This window comes from Urocitellus parryii, chromosome 1 (genome assembly GCF_045843805.1).
Source record: "Urocitellus parryii isolate mUroPar1 chromosome 1, mUroPar1.hap1, whole genome shotgun sequence".
In the NCBI taxonomy this organism is placed as follows: Eukaryota; Metazoa; Chordata; class Mammalia; order Rodentia; family Sciuridae; genus Urocitellus; species Urocitellus parryii.
The window spans coordinates 12,707,325-12,725,862 of NC_135531.1; the positions used below are offsets into that span (position 1 = coordinate 12,707,325).

At 41.9% G+C, this 18,538-nt stretch overlaps 1 protein-coding gene across 2 annotated transcripts in view; it reads left to right on the plus strand.

The window, feature by feature from the left end:
- The window catches only part of Trio (trio Rho guanine nucleotide exchange factor), a 334,617-nt gene that overhangs the window by 192,881 nt on the left and 123,198 nt on the right, over positions 1 to 18,538 (plus strand). For both annotated transcript variants that reach the window (XM_026392392.2, XM_077800023.1), the window contains exons 12-18: positions 7,569 to 7,738; positions 8,766 to 8,940; positions 12,854 to 13,049; positions 13,795 to 13,961; positions 16,135 to 16,254; positions 17,896 to 18,087; positions 18,328 to 18,477. In XM_026392392.2, coding sequence (XP_026248177.2) covers positions 7,569 to 7,738; positions 8,766 to 8,940; positions 12,854 to 13,049; positions 13,795 to 13,961; positions 16,135 to 16,254; positions 17,896 to 18,087; positions 18,328 to 18,477 — 1,170 coding nt within the window. The remainder of the gene's footprint in view (positions 1 to 7,568; positions 7,739 to 8,765; positions 8,941 to 12,853; positions 13,050 to 13,794; positions 13,962 to 16,134; positions 16,255 to 17,895; positions 18,088 to 18,327; positions 18,478 to 18,538) is intronic.

Below are 18,538 nucleotides of genomic sequence, written 5' to 3' on the forward strand. Positions count from 1 at the left end.
GGAGTGAATGAACCCCTGATAGCTTGCTAACTTTGTTTTGTTCTTCACTAGGTTTCTGTTTGGATGCAGGGCACATGGTAGAGTTATTGGGTAGGCTTTTAGCCAGGCCTTTCAACACTTAAATTTGTAGACAAGACAGCTAACTGGGGCAGTCTGTTAGGACAATGACTCAAGAGTGTTGAATGGCTGTAAAAAGAATCAGCTGAGTATGTCAGTCCAAGACCAAGACACTCCTTCTCTTCCATTCTGCTCTCCATGTGGAAGATGCCAGAAGTGTTTCCAATAGTGAGATGTGACTCATACTCAGCATGTGAAAAAGGAAACAGTTTCTAGCCCAAAGCCACAGTGGACTGTACTTATTAACAAAGGTGGTAATGGAAGATGATGGACCAGTCTTCTTGAAGTTCAGCAGACAGACTGGCTTATCTCCTCATGCCACTTTCTATCTGAGGAAAAAGACTTCTCAGTGGGATCTTTGAACTAACACCACCTACCCTCTTCATGCTTGCATAACATCTAAAGAGATTGCTCATCTGAATTTGAGCATCCTGAAAACTTCATTGTGTTGTGTTGAGAACTATTTATTTTGTTTTGAGAACAGAATTGGTGCCATAGCAGAAATAATTGTTGCTGCATTAAAACCCTTGCATGTGGAACTGTCAGTGCGGGAGTTGTTATCAGATGGTGTCAGCAGGGCTGGAGGAAATGTCCAATGTCATTGGCAGATCTCTGGACCCACACAGAAAGTCTGTGAGTGGTTGGACTGATGTGGAAGGAGTGTACAGTCGATAACGATCTGCTAGATGTCGGACTTCAGAATTAGGACTCAACCAATTTCAGAAGGAATAAGTCAAAATCTGTCATAGGAATTTCACCCATGGATCTTAATATGCAAGTCTGTTTTGAATCAGAACAGAATTGGGTATTGCATAGGTGGCAGCTGTATGTGTTTAACAAGAAAATGATCTTACACATGTTACACATCTTACTGTTGTGTAAGATCAAGAAAATGATCTTACACAAGAGTTGGGGGGGGGGGGGGGACAGACACCAGTGGTAGCAGTTTGCACTCTGGCTCCTGTTTGGGTTGTGGGTATTTTGTTCAGTTCTTCAGTTCCCACTTTGAGAGCAGAGCATGTTCTGGGGAAAGTGAGCTGGTGTCAGAAGAGGTGTAAGTCATGCTGCTCCAGCAGACCTCAAGGAATAAAATATTAGCCCAGGGAAAAGGCAAGCAGTGGGAGTGTGCACCATGTTCAGATACGTGCATACTTGTCATGGCAAGGAAGAATTGCACTTCACCTAGCTGCAGACTATTTCAGGGGGACAGTGGTCAGTCTCTAGATGACCTAGAGTGAGGAGGAACTTTTCCCAAACTTGACACTCCCAGTTGACAACACAGAGAGTGTGTCTAATCTGTTGGTGAGATGGAAAGAAATCTAAAAAGTTAAAATAAAAATCCCTAATGTCAAATTTGACATTAATAGAACTGGGCTTGATGTCATGTCTGGGTAATTGAAGTACCACTGGTCCACACTGATTGTTAACTGTGTGTCAGTCACTTGGCATTTTGTGTGCCTAGCTGGGCAAGGTTTCCATGTCACAGGTGCTTCACCTTATTCTCACGTGTCAGCCCTCCGGGACTGAGGAAAGAGACTGTCCGTGCACTTTCTCCTCTCACATGTATAGATGCCCAGAACACACTTCTGGTTTTTCTCCTTGTTTCCTCCTCTTACATACATTTGAATTGATATTACTTCATGATGTTGACTTTGATTTGCCCTCTATTCCCATCCCTACCCCATACATCCTTCATACATTTTCTTTTAGCATATTAAGGGATCTTTTATCCCACCCAAGAATAGAAAGGCACTCCTCAAACTCCTGCAATTCAAGGCAGTAGGCGTGTGCGCCCAAAGCACAGTTCATTATTTCAGACAGAAGAATGTTCTGTACGTGGTAGGAACAGTTCTCTTTTTATCCCTGTGTCTTATACCTGAAACAGAATCACATTTTATGTGCATAATGGTTGCCCTCTGAAATTGCACCTGCAAGTTGCCATTGAAACCTGCCCACTTCTGCTTTTAACTTTCAGCAGCTCTGGGAAGCCATGGCTATGATGTGTCCTTTGCTGCTTTACAGCTTGCCAGTGCACTTGGACCCATGTGATTGTCTTTTTCAAAAACAAGAGTGGGGTGGGGGGTGGGGGGGAGGGACAGACACCAGTGGTAGCAGCTTCTGTGTACCAAGTTCTTGTGTGAGAATCCACTTTCAGACCTCTCTGGTAATCTCATTGGGTTCTCAAACTGGCTTTGCGAGTTAGTGAAGATGTAGACAGTAAAATGATCCTATTTCATAGATGAGAAGAGGTAGAGTGCTCTAAGGATTTCCTCTGGGTCACACTTGGGATAAAGGACTGCAGCTGGTATGTTGTACCCTCCTTCTGTGCCCCAACTCCTAAACAACTTGAAGCCTGTGTTCACATGTGCCAGCTGTTGACCCACCTGGGAACACCTGGGGTTACAGCAACCTCCAGGTCTCAGGGCTCCAATCCCACCATCCACTTAATCACCTGAAAGTCTTGTCCTTTCTCAAGATGCCCTGCTCAGTTTCCTCTAGGAGCCCTCCATGGTGTGGGCTCCCCTCCAATTAGTGAAGAAAGGGCCTTTTCTTCTTGAGGTGAGACTTTTCCTGATTTCTTTCAAGCAGAGTTGCAAGGCCCACAGACGCCAGTGAAGAAGAGGCCGAGGAAGGGCATGTACCTGGATCAGACTCAGTGTGATGCTGGGAGTCTTCCCATATCTTCATCACAGAGGTTTTCTCCATAGAACCTCATGTCTGTCCCCAGCCCATCCTTCCCCTTGTATCCTGGTCCATGAGCCAGGTCTGTACACGTGTGCATTCCAGTCTGAGTTCAAGTTCACTTCCACAGAACTTTTGCCCTGGCTTGTGAATTCCTTGGACATTAGTCTGCACTGGAGAGATCATCAAGCACTCCTTATATTTTTAGCCTCTAGGGGGCAGCATTACCCAAGCCTGTGATTTGTCCTCCCATTCTTTTTTAAAATTTCAAGACATGGTCTCACTAAATTGCCCAGGTTGCCTCAGCAGAACCAGGGTTACAGGAATGCACCACAACATCCAGCTTTAACCCATGGTTCAAAGTAGAAAACCAGGTTGCTATGCACTCAGGGTGTGACTCTCTTCTTGCTATTGGATAAAGGTATATCTATTTTATTATAATTAACAACTTGCACAGAAGTGCATTTTTTTTTCACCCTTAGGAAATGTGTGTTAAGAATGTTGCAGGCATCCTGGAGACTTTTCCTGATTTCTTTATTCTTGGGTATTTTAAGCATCCTGTATCATTTTAAAAACTTAAAATAGACTTTACTTGAATCATGCTGCATAATGATGTGTGTCAGTGCATCCTCAGTTGACATTAGGAAGGACCTTTCTCTAAGACGTTTTAAATCCAAGTTGAGTGAGAATATTTCCTGTGGAACTAGACACAAAAATTCTAAAGGGGCAAAGGACTTTTAGGAATTCAGCATTATGGTTTTAAACACAGTCTTGCTCCTTCTATCTCATTTAATTTCATTTTCCTTAACTTTGCAATCCCAGGATGAGTTCTCCTCCGTAGCATTAGCCCTTTCTGGTTTCACTGGTGGGCCAGGTAGAGTGAGCCCATTGCACCAGGGACACACATTGAAGCACCCAGGCTCATATAGGGGGGGATGCTGGTTGTTGTTGATCAGGTGGAAGGACAATGGTTTGACCCCCCACCTACTCATGACACTTCCCCTGGATTTGAGAGGAAGCAATTTCTATGGAATGTGACAGACTATTCTAGTACCTTTGTCTCATACTATATTATTTTTAGGAGTAAAAAGATTTAAATGTTTGATGGTGTTAAATTTACCATGTTAAGTGACATATCTTGAACATTTAATAGGAACCTGGATATGTTCTGAAAACTGTCTAGAGAAAGAAGATTTTAAAATTTTATGATTTTTTTTTCTTCTTACGAAAAGATTTTTCTTGTAATAGTGGCTAGCGTTTACTTATTTCTTTATACGTAACATCTTATTTAATCTACCAGGTCTCTCTATTTAAGGTCAGGATTTGAATTCATATATTTGGCTTCAGAATCTACATTCTTCTTAGAGGAAGAGTTTTATCCTAATTATCATTACAGCAGAAACATTAATCGATGCTATCGCAGTGACATTATGTAGAAGCATACCCACATGTCATGCACCAGGCCAGTTCTAAGCCACTTTTTATATTCTCTTTACCCGTGTATAAAAGAGAGACTTGTTAAAATGTGTCATAAACTAAAGGGTATTTTTGGTAGCATTTGTTGGAAAAGAGAATATTGCAGGCTCTCCAACCCAGACAGGCACTCTGCCTACCTGCCCCACACATCAGGTCCTTGAGTTAAGACACAGTGATTTTGAGGAGAGGCTGCTGAGATCCCAGAGTAACCTAATTGGCCCAAAGTTGTTTTTTGTTGTTTTTTTTTTTTTTTTGGATCAAATCTTGTCTGAGCCCTGAGATTCACACAGCTCCTGGAACTTTAGTGCACGAAGGACACTAGCCACTGTCAGGGAGAGGGCTCAACACATCAGTGGCCTTGATTCATAGCTGGGAGCTCCAGGGACATTTCCTTTCATAGGTTCATGTATGTAGTAACAGGGTTGGGAGCAGCTTCAGTGAGGCAAATGCATTCAGGTGAGATTTTGAAAAACGAGAGTTAAGTAAGTGGTTCATTTCCTTTTTCAGCAGAATAAACACAGTTGCAAAGGGCCACTTTTTCATAAATGTTCCTCTTGGAAAGGTGAGTGACCATGTGTTCCAGGGTTCTCTTCATTGGAAGCCCATAGACAACTTCAGTGTATGGCCTGTCACCTGTTCTACCCTGCCCCTGCATGTGGAAGGACCTCCTTAAGTAGAAAAGTCCTCTGGTTAGACAAACTATCATGGTTGTTTTGGGTTAAATATTTTGACTCTTTCAATAAAATAATGCAAACTTGTTTTGATAAATTACTTATTGCTCAGAGTAAACTAATTGGCCCAAAGTTGTTTTTTTTTTTTTATCAAATCTTGTCTATTTAGTTAATTCAACTCCATCCTTCTAATGAGGATAATTAACATGTGTCCAGAGCACTGCTGTTTTCACAGGATGCTTCTGCTGCAACCTTTTCTACTTGGTTCTCTTACTGACTCCTTGAAGTGGTATCCAGGTGGTATTTGTACTGGCAAACAGAGTCTCAGAGAAATTGAGTGGTTCTCTCAGGTCAGAGCTATGCTTGGTCAAAGCATTCCTTAAGTCTAGATTGCCTTACTCCAAATCTCACAGTATTGTATCTAGTGCCTAAGACCACTGTGGTACTGCAGTATAATGGCATACAACATGATTTACAGCAACTGGAAATGTTTTCTGTGGAAAATGTTAGAGCAAATGGGAAGATATCTATAGTACAAAATTGATGTTTTAAACTTTTCTCTATTAAAAATGGAAGTCAGGTTCTGTATGCAAATTGAAAGTATCACTAGATGGTTTTCAGCTGATGTGTTTCCTAATAAAAGACCTCTTTAAAGCTTTCCCTGAACATGCTGTCACCAATCATTAGGGAACTGTAGCTCTAAAACACAGAGAAATACCACTCATCTAGAATAGCTAAAGTAAGATCAGCAACCCCAGGTGAGGAGGAAGAGGAGTGAGAAATCCTCTGTGCTGCTGGTGGGAATGTAAGCACAGTGCACCATTTTGGAAATGTTTGTCCATTTCTTTAAAATAAAACAAATACCTGCCATTTGACCCAGCCATTCTACACCTAAATATTTACGTAAAAGAAAGCAAAGCATAAGTTCTTGAGCTGGGGATGTGGCTCAAGTAGTAACGTGCTCACCTGGCATGCTTGGGACGCTGGGTTCAATCCTTAGCACCATATAAAGACAAAATAAAGATGTTGTATCCACCGAAAACTAAAAAATAAATATTAAAAAAATTTCTCTCTCTCTCCTCCCTCCCTACTCCCCTCTTCTCTCTCCTTCCCTCTTAAAAAAAAAAAAAAGTATAAGTTCTAACAAAAACTGTATACAAATGTTTTTAGTACCTTTTTTTGTAATGGAAATAATCCAAATGTCCATAAAGAGATGAATAGATAAATTGTGGTAGGTACATATAAGGAAATGCTATGTAACAATTTAAAAATCATGAGCTTTTGGTACACACAGTAGTATGGATGAGTTTCAGAGGAACTGAATGAAAGAAGCAAGATGAAGAAAAAAAAAAAAGAATACATACTGTGCAATCCCATTTCTATACTTTTTTTTTTTTTTAACAGAATGCAAGCTAATCTGTAGTGGCTAAAGCAGATAAGTGATTGCCAGAGAGGAAGAATAACAAAGGGCATGAGACATGAGAGGTGTAGACATGTCAAAATTCTCTACATGGGGCACTTTAAATTCATGAAGTTTCCCTGTGTCAGTCATGTCTCAGTAGAGCTGTTTTATAAAAGAGATTAGCTTGGAAACAAAAGACCCAACGTCAGCAGTTTCTCTGTAACTGCAGTTTTGCAGGAGCAGTTTTGACTTGTGAGCCCAGAGGTGGCAGCCACTGGCAGGGTGATCTCTTTGACCTGACCTTTCTGCAGCTGAGGTGGCTGGCCGACAGTATGAAGCATCCCTGAGGAAGCTGGAAGTGTCCTCATGGAGACAACACTGCCAAGCCACCAGAGCCTGTTCAGTTTAATTAATTGCCTGTTTTGTTTCCTGGAATGGTCCCCTAGAGATCTGAAGGGTCTAATGGCCTCCAGGAAGTAGCCATGCCCATCCCCTTCTCCCACCAGGCCTGCAGTCATTCTGGCTGCTCTTGTTCTCAGGTGTCTTTACTCATCCAGGTCCCTGGCTGTGTGTTTAGTGACACTAGCAGTGAGGGCATGCCTTCAGTGTGGACTCCCTGGGCTCCCAGGGAAGGGTGACCTCTGACCCCAAGCCTGGGGGCTTGGACCGGGTGTGTCACAACCCAGTCCCACCAGACCTGGTGGTGAGTTCATGTTACCACATTGCTTCCCCCTGAGGAATGTGAAGCACCTATCTCTGAGCATAGTTTCATAATTAATAATGGTGTATAATGCCTTTGCTAAAAATAAAACTGCCTGTCTGCTAGCAGAATGCTGTCAAAGAATGCCTCTGTGACCAGCAGACGTTACTGTTGTCAGAGGGAATCTTTTTGGATCTCCAGCATGCTCCAGCTGGAGCCTTGGAAGAATGGGAATGAGTGGCTTCCCTTCCCTTTCCTTTTGCTCTTTTGTGACAGTGCCTTCCGCCTCACTGCCTGTTTATTTTTCTCCCCTCAGCGGTGGCGTACTGCTTTTTCTGTGCGTGTGTTCCGCTGGCGTTGGACCTTTTGGGATGCATCTCCCTCCCTCCCTCCCTTGCTGCCTCCCTTCCTTCCTTTCCTCCCTGTCTCTCCGGGAGCATCCTGTCACAGTTCCCCTTGCGTGTCTGCGCGTGGCCCAGTGTCTTCGCGCTGCTGCTCACCGTGTCCCTTGTGCCCCCAGCTGTGGACGTGGCTGGAGGAGTTGCAGAAGGAGCTGCTGGACGACGTGTATGCTGAGTCCGTGGAAGCCGTGCAGGAGCTCATCAAGCGCTTCGGCCAGCAGCAGCAGACCACGCTGCAGGTGACGGTCAACGTGATCAAGGAAGGGGAGGACCTCATTCAGCAGCTGAGGTGGGCCCACACCCCTTGCCTGTCAGGCACAGATGTCCAAGTCCTGCCAAGGATTTCCCTCCTCCTGTATTTTTTTTGAATAATTAGCTCTAATTTTGTAATTCTCCCCAGTTGAGTAGAGAACAGATGCCATCTATAAATTCAAAGGGGAGCACTAGCTCTCTTCTCTCTTCATTTTTTTCTCCCTTTCCTTTCTTCCCTGTAAAGTGTTTTAATTCCATAATTTTTCTCATTGTAACCTTGACTAGTAATCCTCAGGATTTATCTTTTATTAGTATTTTCTCTTAATATCTAACTAGAAATTACTGACGTTTCTTTCTAAATAGATAATCTGAACCTCCTAGAATGTCCTAGGGCCCCCAGGGACCTGCCTCCACATTGGCTGATATCCATCTTTCACACTGCAGGCAGGCAGATCTGGACGTGGTGGGACACTCAGCCTTGGCAAGAGGCAGTGCAGCATTGGTTATGTTTCCTTGAGAAGCAAATTTGCAAATTCTTTTTATTGGGTTGTAAGAACTACTTACCTAAGTTTAATACCCCCCATGTATCACCTGGAGGAGGATGGATGAAATTGTTGATGGATAACCATCCATGATATCCTCTTTGCTGAGAGTCAGCCAAAAGTTACTCACTAACAGTCTGATTGCGTTAAAGGTTAACTCTCACAAGTGATGTGACTCTGTCACTGTACTAAACAGGTTTCATTGTTCTCTCTTCTTAAAGAGAGAAGTGGCTAAAAATAAAACTCTACCAAAGTAATTTTCTGTGATTATGAGACTTCTAATGAAAGTGACTTGGAGAACATGCCAGAGAAGTTCTGCAGCATGTCCTCAGAGGAAGGAGCCTAATGTTGTTTTGCAGAAGAGGCAGTATCTTCCATTTTCTGAGACAAAGTCCAGCTTCCTGCCAGCTTTCTTTCCCCTGAATATTTGAGTTGCCGGATCTGGTGTCTAACAATGTGAGACTTTCTCATTCAATTCCTGTTTTTGTTGTTAAAATCTCATTCCCTTCCATCCCCTCACAGGGACTCTGCCATCTCCAGTAACAAGACCCCCCATAACAGCTCCATCAACCACATCGAGACGGTGCTGCAGCAGCTGGACGAGGCCCAGTCACAGATGGAGGAACTCTTCCAGGAGCGCAAGATCAAGCTTGAGCTCTTCCTGCAGCTGCGCATATTTGAGAGGGATGCCATAGATGTGAGTGTCCTCCACCCCCTGCCTTCCTGTCTTGTGAGAGCCCAGAGCCCTTGTTTCCCTCCTCTTCCCTGTCCTGGTTCCTGCCCTGTGTCCTGTCCTACTCCCCCAGCTTCCACTCCAGAAGGGCAGAGCTGGAAGGAAGTTCCTGGAGACATTGACAACTTCCTCATTTGACCCTGGGAGGCTAGGGGCTCAGCTCTGGATTCTGGGGTTGGAGAGTGTATTGGGAGCAGATAAGGAAGAGCCAGGGACACAGCTCAGTTGGCAGGAGCAGAGCAAGCTAGTGTTGGGAGGGGAATAGAAGGTAGCACTCTTAAAAACAGTGAGACCTCCTTGTCCAGGTATGTGGCCACTGATTTGACAGCTTAGGGTTGATACCCTCTGTCTTCCTTTTCTGCCCCGCTTTCTTCTCCTCTGACTCTTCTCTTCCTTTCTCTCCCCACCCTATCCCCACCAACAATCTTCTCTTCCTAGAGTGGGAGTAGTCCTAAGCCTGTGCATTTTAGATGGTAGGAAACTCAGTTTGTATTTCCTCATAGAGGTGCCCTCAGATTCTCTATAATTCATACCTGAAAATGGACTTTTGCACCTTATATGTGAACAAGAGAAATAGATACAGGCTCCTTTTATCTTTCTTCAACAAAAAGAGGGGGTGGTTCTGAATTCTTGGTGAGACAGATCTTTTCTTTTGAGCTTGACTCAGTCAAGCAGAAGTAAGTGTTTTAAGTGGATGAGACTGAACTGCCTGAGAAAGCACGTGGAGGAACCAGAATACCCTGTGCCTTCAGCTCAGGCTAATTTCCAGCTGTGGACTGCTTCTGGCCCATCTGTGGGCTGCCCACGTGGCAGTTCTGTATGTGGTGGGGGGTGGTCTCACAGGTGCCTATGTGGACTGCATGTCCAAGCCTCCTGCACTTTGATTAAAGAAGCACCTTCTCAGCTCCTCTTGTTGCTATTGTCAGCTAAAAACAAGAAGTTAAACCCTAACCACTGTGTTGGCTCAGCCTGCTCAAGAGCTTACCACGTCTCAACCTCTACGTGGACAGGAAACCATGCAGAGAAGCGGCACTCTGGCATCTCCCAACAGGCCCACACACAGCCTGGACTGCCCTGGGTAGAGGTGGCGGCACTGTGTGCAGGGATGGAGCAAGCTTCATTTCCTCTCTAGCTCCTTTGAAACTTACCTGATTATTGAATATTTTCAGTTAACAAACACAAATCAATCAAAAGTATTATTTTTTTTCTTCTAAGACATTTTGATGTTTGAAAAAAATATTTTGATTTCATTTGCATTAATGCTTCCTGAAAGAAGGAAAAAAAAGGGGCTTTTTTATTATATTTCCACTTTCACTGAACCAAATTAGGAAATATAAACCTATATTTTCCCCACACTGAAGCCACAAAATGACATTTTCCCTAGATAAAGCCAGTGATAAAGCACCTTGGGTGAGTGCATTCCTGAGCTGAGGAAATTAACCTGCAGTTAAGTCTCAGGCCATTGTCAGAAATGGTTTAAAAGCTTTTCAGAGATCGTGGCCTAAGAATCCCCATATTCTTTAATGATTCTGAAATTTGAAGCTGTGATCAGTGAGATATGGCTGGTGCTTCTTCTATCTTCTGGAAAGATCCCTCTCTTCTAACTGCTCTCAGAAGCACAGAGTTACTTTTGTGGTAGAAAGTCTTCTCTTACTTGGTTAATTTAAAAAAATCTTTCCTAGCTTCTGTCCTTTGGCTAGGATAGCATCTGCATCTCACAATGGACTAAGGCTTTCAATAAATTTGTGGAATCCTCTTTAGAATATTGGTTTCTAAGTCTGCAGATGTTCCAAATAAGATCTGCTTTGTTGATCTAAAAAGAACAACAAAATCAGAAACACAGCATCCTGTGACAGTTTAGTTATGAAGACAGTCAAAATTATGGGTAATTTAGGGAGAGAAACGTAGACTAACTACAGATTCCGAGAAGCATTTTAAAAATTATTTTGTAGTTATTTCTCCTAAGAATCGGTATTCAGAACCTGACTTCCTCTTTCTGGAGTTTTGTTGTTGCCACAGTTTCTTTTCTTTGCTGTGCGGCTAACAAGCTATAATGCTCATCACTGGGACAGGACCTTTTACTGATGACCCTTTGATCATGAGCATCCTTGCAATTTTTTTGTGCTCAGTGAGGATATTTGGATCCTGCTAGCTTAGCACATTGATCTTTGTTTATTATCCATTGCTTGAGTGCTTTTGGAGCCTGATGTAGTCTCCCTGAGACATTATTGTGAGGCTGGCTCACCCACCATACCTAAGTTTCTTCTTCCCCTTCCAGGGTCAGAAAACAAACATTAAGAAAGAAAAATCCCACCTAGAGTAGACATAAAGATTAAAGTTATGGTGATTTGTTTTTTCTTTTTAAGAATATTTTTTCTCACTTTTTTCATAGTTTATATCTAATTTGGCATTATTTGAATCATGAATTTTGTAGAAGAGTACAATGTAATAATACAATGTAAATGTATTGTGTGTATGTTTCAGTAATAAAAGAATAAACTAGGAAGAGTTGTGCTGTAAGAATTTTGAGAACCCTTTTTATTGCCTCTGTTCTCTCCTACATAGATTTTTTTGTAAGCTTTTGCTTTCTCAAAGTTTCAAACTAATTTGGCTAATACTCATGTGGATAAATAAATTAGAAATTGTTAACAATTTGTTAACAATTTTCTAATTCCATGGGAATTGTTACTCCACTGAAATGTCCAGTGTAATACTCCTTTACAACATGTTCTTCCTCTTTGGAGGATTTTATAATTTTTAGTCTTAATTTTAAAAAAATCATATTATGAAAGTTTTCAAACCTGTACAAAAGTAGAGAAGATAGTATAGTGAAACACTAAATGCCTGTCCTCCAAATTCAAGATTTTACCACCCTTGCTTTAAATGTCCCTCTTTTCTTTTTTCTAAAGTATTTCAGAGAAAGTCTGCCTGCTTATCAGTTTACTCTCAAGACTTTCCTAAGGATCTCTAAAAATAAGGTTATATTCTTACACCCTCCCACGATGCACTAAACGTCTTGCCCACTAAGCAGTCATTTCTTACCATCTTCTAATACCCAGCACATATTCAGATTTACTTAGGGGCCTCAGTTAAGGAGGGGGCATAGGGATCATTTCCTGGATTTGATGCTTAGTTTCTTAATCTACAGTCAACTCTCCTGTGCTCCTCCTGGATTTTGTAAACTTTTTATTATTTTTTTTTTTTCATTCCATGACTTTTTGATTGCCATGGGTCAGTTGTAAAAGGAACCAAGGTCCCACATTCTTTTTTTTTTTCCTTGCTTGACTTCTTTTAAGTTAAATTGTTTCCTTTCCCTGGTATTTCCTCTAAACTTAGACATCAGATACAAAGGCCTGGTTAAACTCAGGTTCTGTTTTGTGCAAGTACACTGCAGAGGTGTCGAACCACAGCTCTCCCATGAGAAAGCACATCATGTTTGTCTTGTTTCTTCAGGGATGCTGGACTGGTCTGCAATTCAGGCAGTGGGTCCTGATCCTTCCATTTTTAAATGACCCCCTCAACAATGTTTCATTTATTATTATTATTTAGGGGGATGCTTTTTAGCTCTTTAAACTATACTAGGATTTAATGAAATTTTGTGTATTTAATATTTTTTTTTAATTCAACTGTGGTAATTTTCTTTTTGAACAACTAATTGTTCCACCATTGCCCAGTGTGGGAGCCCCTTCAGTTGACTTTACGATCATTTGTTTATTTTTAATTTTCTTAAAAAAAAAAAAAACAGCTTCATTGAGGCATCATCTATATATCACAGAACTTATCTATTTAACAGCTTTTACTTTTGATATAGTGAGATGTGATAGCACATATTTATATTTTTAAGTCTCAGTCTTAAATAAATGCTTTTCTCTTTTAGATCATCTCAGACCTTGAGTCTTGGAATGATGAGCTTTCTCAACAAATGAATGACTTTGACACAGAAGATCTCACAATTGCAGAACAGCGCCTCCAGCACCATGCAGACAAGGCCTTGACCATGAATAACTTGACTTTTGATGTCATTCACCAAGGGCAGGATCTTCTGCAGTATGTCAATGAAGTCCAGGCCTCTGGTAAGAAGACTTATTCCATCCTATACCAATTGTGGTTTCTTTTTTATCACCATGGAAATTTAGTTTATTTCAATGCGGTGTCTGCAAATTCTGTATCCCTGTTATATGGCTATTATCAATAGTCTGATCTTTAAAAGGAAATGCTTTGCTTTTTTATTTCACATATTATAGTCACATTCAACCTTATGGTTAGGAAACTTAACCTGAATAGTATTCTCGTGTGTTATTTCAAGAAGCGTGTACTTTGGTGTTACAAAATGATGTGTTTATCTGTGAATGAAATGCAAACCATAAGAAAATATTTTCACGTTTTTATTTTTTTCTTAGTTTATATTTTGCCAGCAGATGTCACTATAAGCTCAAAAATGTAACTCTTATATTAGGAACTTACTTGGCAACAATCCTATATACAATATTATTTGTTTTGCACAAACTAAAAGTAAATTCTTAAAACTGTGTATATTGAGGACAACTACAGAAATCCAAGTTCACACATTCGCAAAGGATGCTGCATGGCCACTGTGTACGATGTAGGAAATAGGTTTAGTTTGATCACCTCTATGTTCTCAGATAACCAGCATGCTGGGAGACTCCCTCTACTGGGTTGGACCCTTCTTCAGCCTGCCCACCAGCACAGCGGTCTGGCTCCAGCAGGCAGGTCATTACAGAGCAGATTGTGCCATCTAACGGGAACAGAAAGTTGAAATGCTAGTTGAGTTCTAGGCTCTCCCTTCAATGTCCACAGGCGTGGAGCTGCTTTGTGATAGAGATGTAGATATGGCAACTCGAGTCCAGGACCTGTTGGAGTTTCTTCATGAAAAGCAGCAGGAGTTGGATTTAGCTGCAGAACAGCACCGGAAGCACCTGGAGCAGTGCGTGCAGCTGCGCCATCTACAGGCAGAGGTGAAACAGGTGAGCAAAGGATGAGTTGTGCCAAGATGAGGCTGCCTGGGACCCTTGACAACACGGACAGACAACCTGGGAATTCTGGCCTGGTAATGTGCTCCTCATTAGAACACACTGCCTTAACATATAAGATAATACACCAATATAATATCTAATTGTGAAACTGGAGCCATTGGCCCACACAGCTCTCTATTCTGTAGTAGAAAGGACTTTTCTGCCTAGCAGCTATAGCACTTGAGGGTAACATCCACATGATTGTTTTGTTATTGGTTCTCTCTTGCTTGGAACTCTGAGCACATTGCTTCCTAAGCTAAATAACTATATTTTGGGGGAGTGGCAAATACTGTTATCAGTCTGGACAGGATCACAGTCTGTGTAGGGATAGGACATTTCTTGGATTATCAGGATGCTATAATTCCACATCCTGGGTGGCATGGCACAAAATGAAAACAGGACACATGGAATTGCTTCAAACCAAATGCCAGTGGGTGTCCCCATTCATGGATTTTGCATTTTATCCCATGGACAAAGGGAGTCTGCTGATAAAAAGCTCAGTGAAGGGGAAATGAGGCTGTGGTGTTCTGGTTTGATTGGAGGAGGCTCCATGAGCAGAATGTGGGGAAGAAACAGGTGGCACTCACACTAGGGCACATGTTCTGTCTCCTTGGAACTGCTCCAAAGTGCTCATTGGTCTCCTGTCTGCCACTATTAGTGTGGATATTTGAAGCAAAGTATTGTGACCTGCTTATTAAGTGTTTGTTTTTACCAAACACACACACACACACACACACACATTTATTTATTTAAGAAACAAACTAGTATATGCCTTAGCAATTACCTTTGTTTGTAAGAGAAATTAAGAGTGCCTTTAAAAAGGTATTTTCCTTGGGTTGGGTATGTAGTTCAGTGGTAGAGTGTTTGCCAAGCCTGAATAAGCCCTTGGTTTCATCCCTAGCACTGTAGAAAACAAAACAAATCACAAAGCATTTCTCCCCTCCCCTCACCATATTTTTTCCCAGTAGAGAGTAGGTTTCTAATGTTCATTCAGTGACCATACGATACATTAGGCTGAGATTTTGATGATAGGTGGCCTTTCCCTTATGGTTGCCAAATAACCATCACCTCAACACCCCAAGCACCAGGAATGGGGAAGTATAACAGGAAGTGGCACCTGCACTAAAAAGTATTTTTACGAACTCTCCCAGATGCTGCTGCTTTGGTCTCATTGATTTGGTTTTGTCATAGCTGTAAGTAATCTGTGACAGGAGGTGAGAAGTTGTTTTGTTCATTTGTTTATTTTTAATGTTCTTCCAAAATCTGTGGGGATTTTGTTTTGTTTGTGTAAATAAGAGCAGAATTGTTATTGTGTAGGTAACGAGGAGTCTCTGCCCCAAATAACTATCCAGAATGATTTTCCACAGTTTCTGTGGCTTCTGCTGTCAGAACTAGCTTTCTATCTTGTTTGTATGTGAATTTGAGAAGTTCACAGTTTGAGCCTGAGCCTGGTAGTACAACCTAGATCACACTTCGGTTGTTGTGCCACTTATTAGCACTAACATTAAGTTGGAAAATGAAATAAATAATTTCCCCTTATCAAGCAGTTTGCCAATTTTGTGTGTTCATTAGGAATGAAAGAACCTGAAAGGGAATGAAAATACTTCTTTTGATTATCGGGATTCTTTGTGTCAGTAAGATTTCTAATATGTGGCCCTCAAACTGTTTTTTTTTTTTTTTTTTTTCTTTTTTGGTAGGATGCTGGGTAATGAACCCAGGGATGCTTTACCACTGAGCCACATCCCCATCCCTTTTAATTTTTTTTTTTTTTTTTGAGACAGGGTTTCACTAAGCTGCTGAGGCTAGCCTTGAACTTGTGATCTTCCTGCCCTCACCTTCCAAATCACTTGCACCACTGCACCAGCTCCTCAAACTATTCTGACCTTTGTTCTCATGCAACACACTGTCTCTCCACCATTCTGTATTAAAAATAATAAAGTTGTAGCTCTTGGGATCAGGTGCTAATGAAAGCTGTTGGGCTATGCCAGTAGGATATTAAAAACAACCAGAACTTCATCCCTGCCAAGAACCTCTTGACCACCTTGTAGACTTGGATCTGCTCCCTGTGGTCTGCAGGATGCACTGGAAAGTCCACCACTTGTAGTAACCCTGTGTCATGTTTCAGGTGCTGGGGTGGATACGCAATGGAGAGTCTATGTTAAATGCCGGGCTGATCACAGCCAGCTCACTGCAGGAGGCAGAGCAGCTGCAGAGAGAGCATGAGCAGTTCCAGCATGCTATCGAGGTAAGGAGGTGCCCTGTCTCTGTGGTGAGTCTTTCTCAACATGGGACCAGTCTCTAACTCCTAACATGGTACTGACTATGGAACTGCCCAGGGCTCAAATGGTAAAGAAATGAGAATGCTTATAAATCTACTGTTGGTTACCTCAGATGGAACACCAGCTGAAGAGAAGTGAGGTTACAAATCCCAGCCAGGTGACCTTTCAGTGAGGGTCCACACACCAAGCAGCTTCTGTGTCCTTTGCAGGATGCACTTTCTCTGATCAGGAATGCCTTGGAACCAGGGAACCCAAATTAGTCTTGGCTGAGTTTTTTAATGCCTTGCTGATCTTGCTGGTACAATCTTGCGATGTGACCAGCAAAGCAGAGAGCTTTGGGTTTCACCAAGATCTGGTATAAATCATGAACTCACTTATCAGTAAATAATGCTAACAATAAAACTCCTCAAGCTTCTGCTTAAAAGCAGCATTATTCATCTCAGCAAAGGACAAAGGGGTCAGTTTGTGCTAGACTGTAGCAAAAGCCTCGGCCAGTCTGGGTGCACTCCCCTTCACTCTCAGCAAGTGCACTGATTGTCCTTAGGACTATATTGTGGGGACTCATAGGTAATAGTTGTGATTGGTGGTCTCAAAATCAAGGGAAAAAAGAATTTGATGCTCGAAAACTTGTTTCCTGCTATAATATACATATTGCCAGCCAGAGAAGAAAGCCACCAAAGTCACCACTAATCACTCCCATAGATTAATTTATTTTGAACCACACAGTGCCAGTGGACATAACACTTCTTCCTGTGTCTCCAACTTCAAGCAGCTTTTGAAAACTGTAAAACTACTGTGTGAAGTGATTTCTGGTAATTATTTTACCAGTGTTAAGTTACTGGGTGAAAGATGAGATTGTCATATACAAATTTTTATGGAATCGTTTCCACTATTTTGGGTGAAATGCAACATTTTACTTTCTTTTCTCTTTTATCTGCATCCATAGAGAACCCTATGCTGCCCTGTCAGCTCTCCCCACCCAGCATTCTAATTCTCCCACATAGCAACCCTGACCTCAGCCCTTACAGACCTGGTGAGAACATAGAACAAGACTGTCACTGGATTTACTATGTGGTTATTAGATTTATTACATGGAATAGACCTCCAAAGAATATAGTTGTTGTGCCCTTAGCTTTTCTTTAATTTTTTGTTTTCTTTTTAAAACTGCTTGTCCTTTCCAACTTTTTCACTGGAGTCCAAAGCTTAAGCTGAAAATGAGAATGAAAAGCATTCATCCTGGCCACATTTCCTCCACATGTTCATTGCATGCAGCAGCTATTATAAGAAGAACCAATAGGAATAATAAACTTGAAACATTCCAACAGCTTTTTTAGAATATTGGCTATCAGGGTCTTTCCTGGTATTTCTCTGAGAAACCCCACAGTTGAGACCCATGTACTTCATCCTTCATTAGATGAATTAAATAAAAATGCAGTTGTAGCTAAGCATAAACCTTTTTACTTAACTGTGAGCCATGCTTTGAGAAGAGTCCTAGTGAGTATTACCTGGAGCAGATTATGTACCATCATGAAGAGCGTCCCAGTTCCTTCTAGTCAGTATGTGATACTTGTGCTAAATAAGCCTTTCTTTGTCTTCCTTTTCTCAAGAAAACGCACCAGAGTGCACTGCAGGTGCAGCAGAAGGCTGAGGCCATGCTGCAGGCCAATCACTATGACATGGACATGATCCGGGACTGTGCTGAGAAGGTGGCCTCACACTGGCAGCAGCTCATGCTCAAAATGGAAGATCGCCTCAAGCTTGTCAATGCCTCTGTTGCCTTCTACAAAACTTCAGAGCAGGTCAGGAGAGAAGGTTCATTCCCTGGGCTTCCAGCTGACATTTTATTTTGGGTTAACTTTATGAGACAGATCAGTCATCATTAACATGTCTGTTAGTATTGAACCACTCAGTTCTAAGTTAAGCAGAGAAAAGGCATATTGTATAATTGGAATTTTTCTTGCACCTTGGATATCAAAGAACAATGGGTTGGAAAGTGAGAAGATAGGTTTCTTTGAGCCAGGAATCTTCTTCCCTCACAGGTCTGCAGTGTCCTAGAGAGCCTAGAGCAGGAATACAAGAGAGAGGAAGACTGGTGTGGTGGAGCTGACAAGCTGGGCCCCAATTCTGAGACAGACCATGTCACCCCGATGATCAGCAAGCACCTTGAACAAAAGGAGGCTTTCCTAAAGGTATGGAGCTGGCTTTGCTAGTTGCCGAAAGTGTACACGGATCCAGAGGACCACTGAAAAC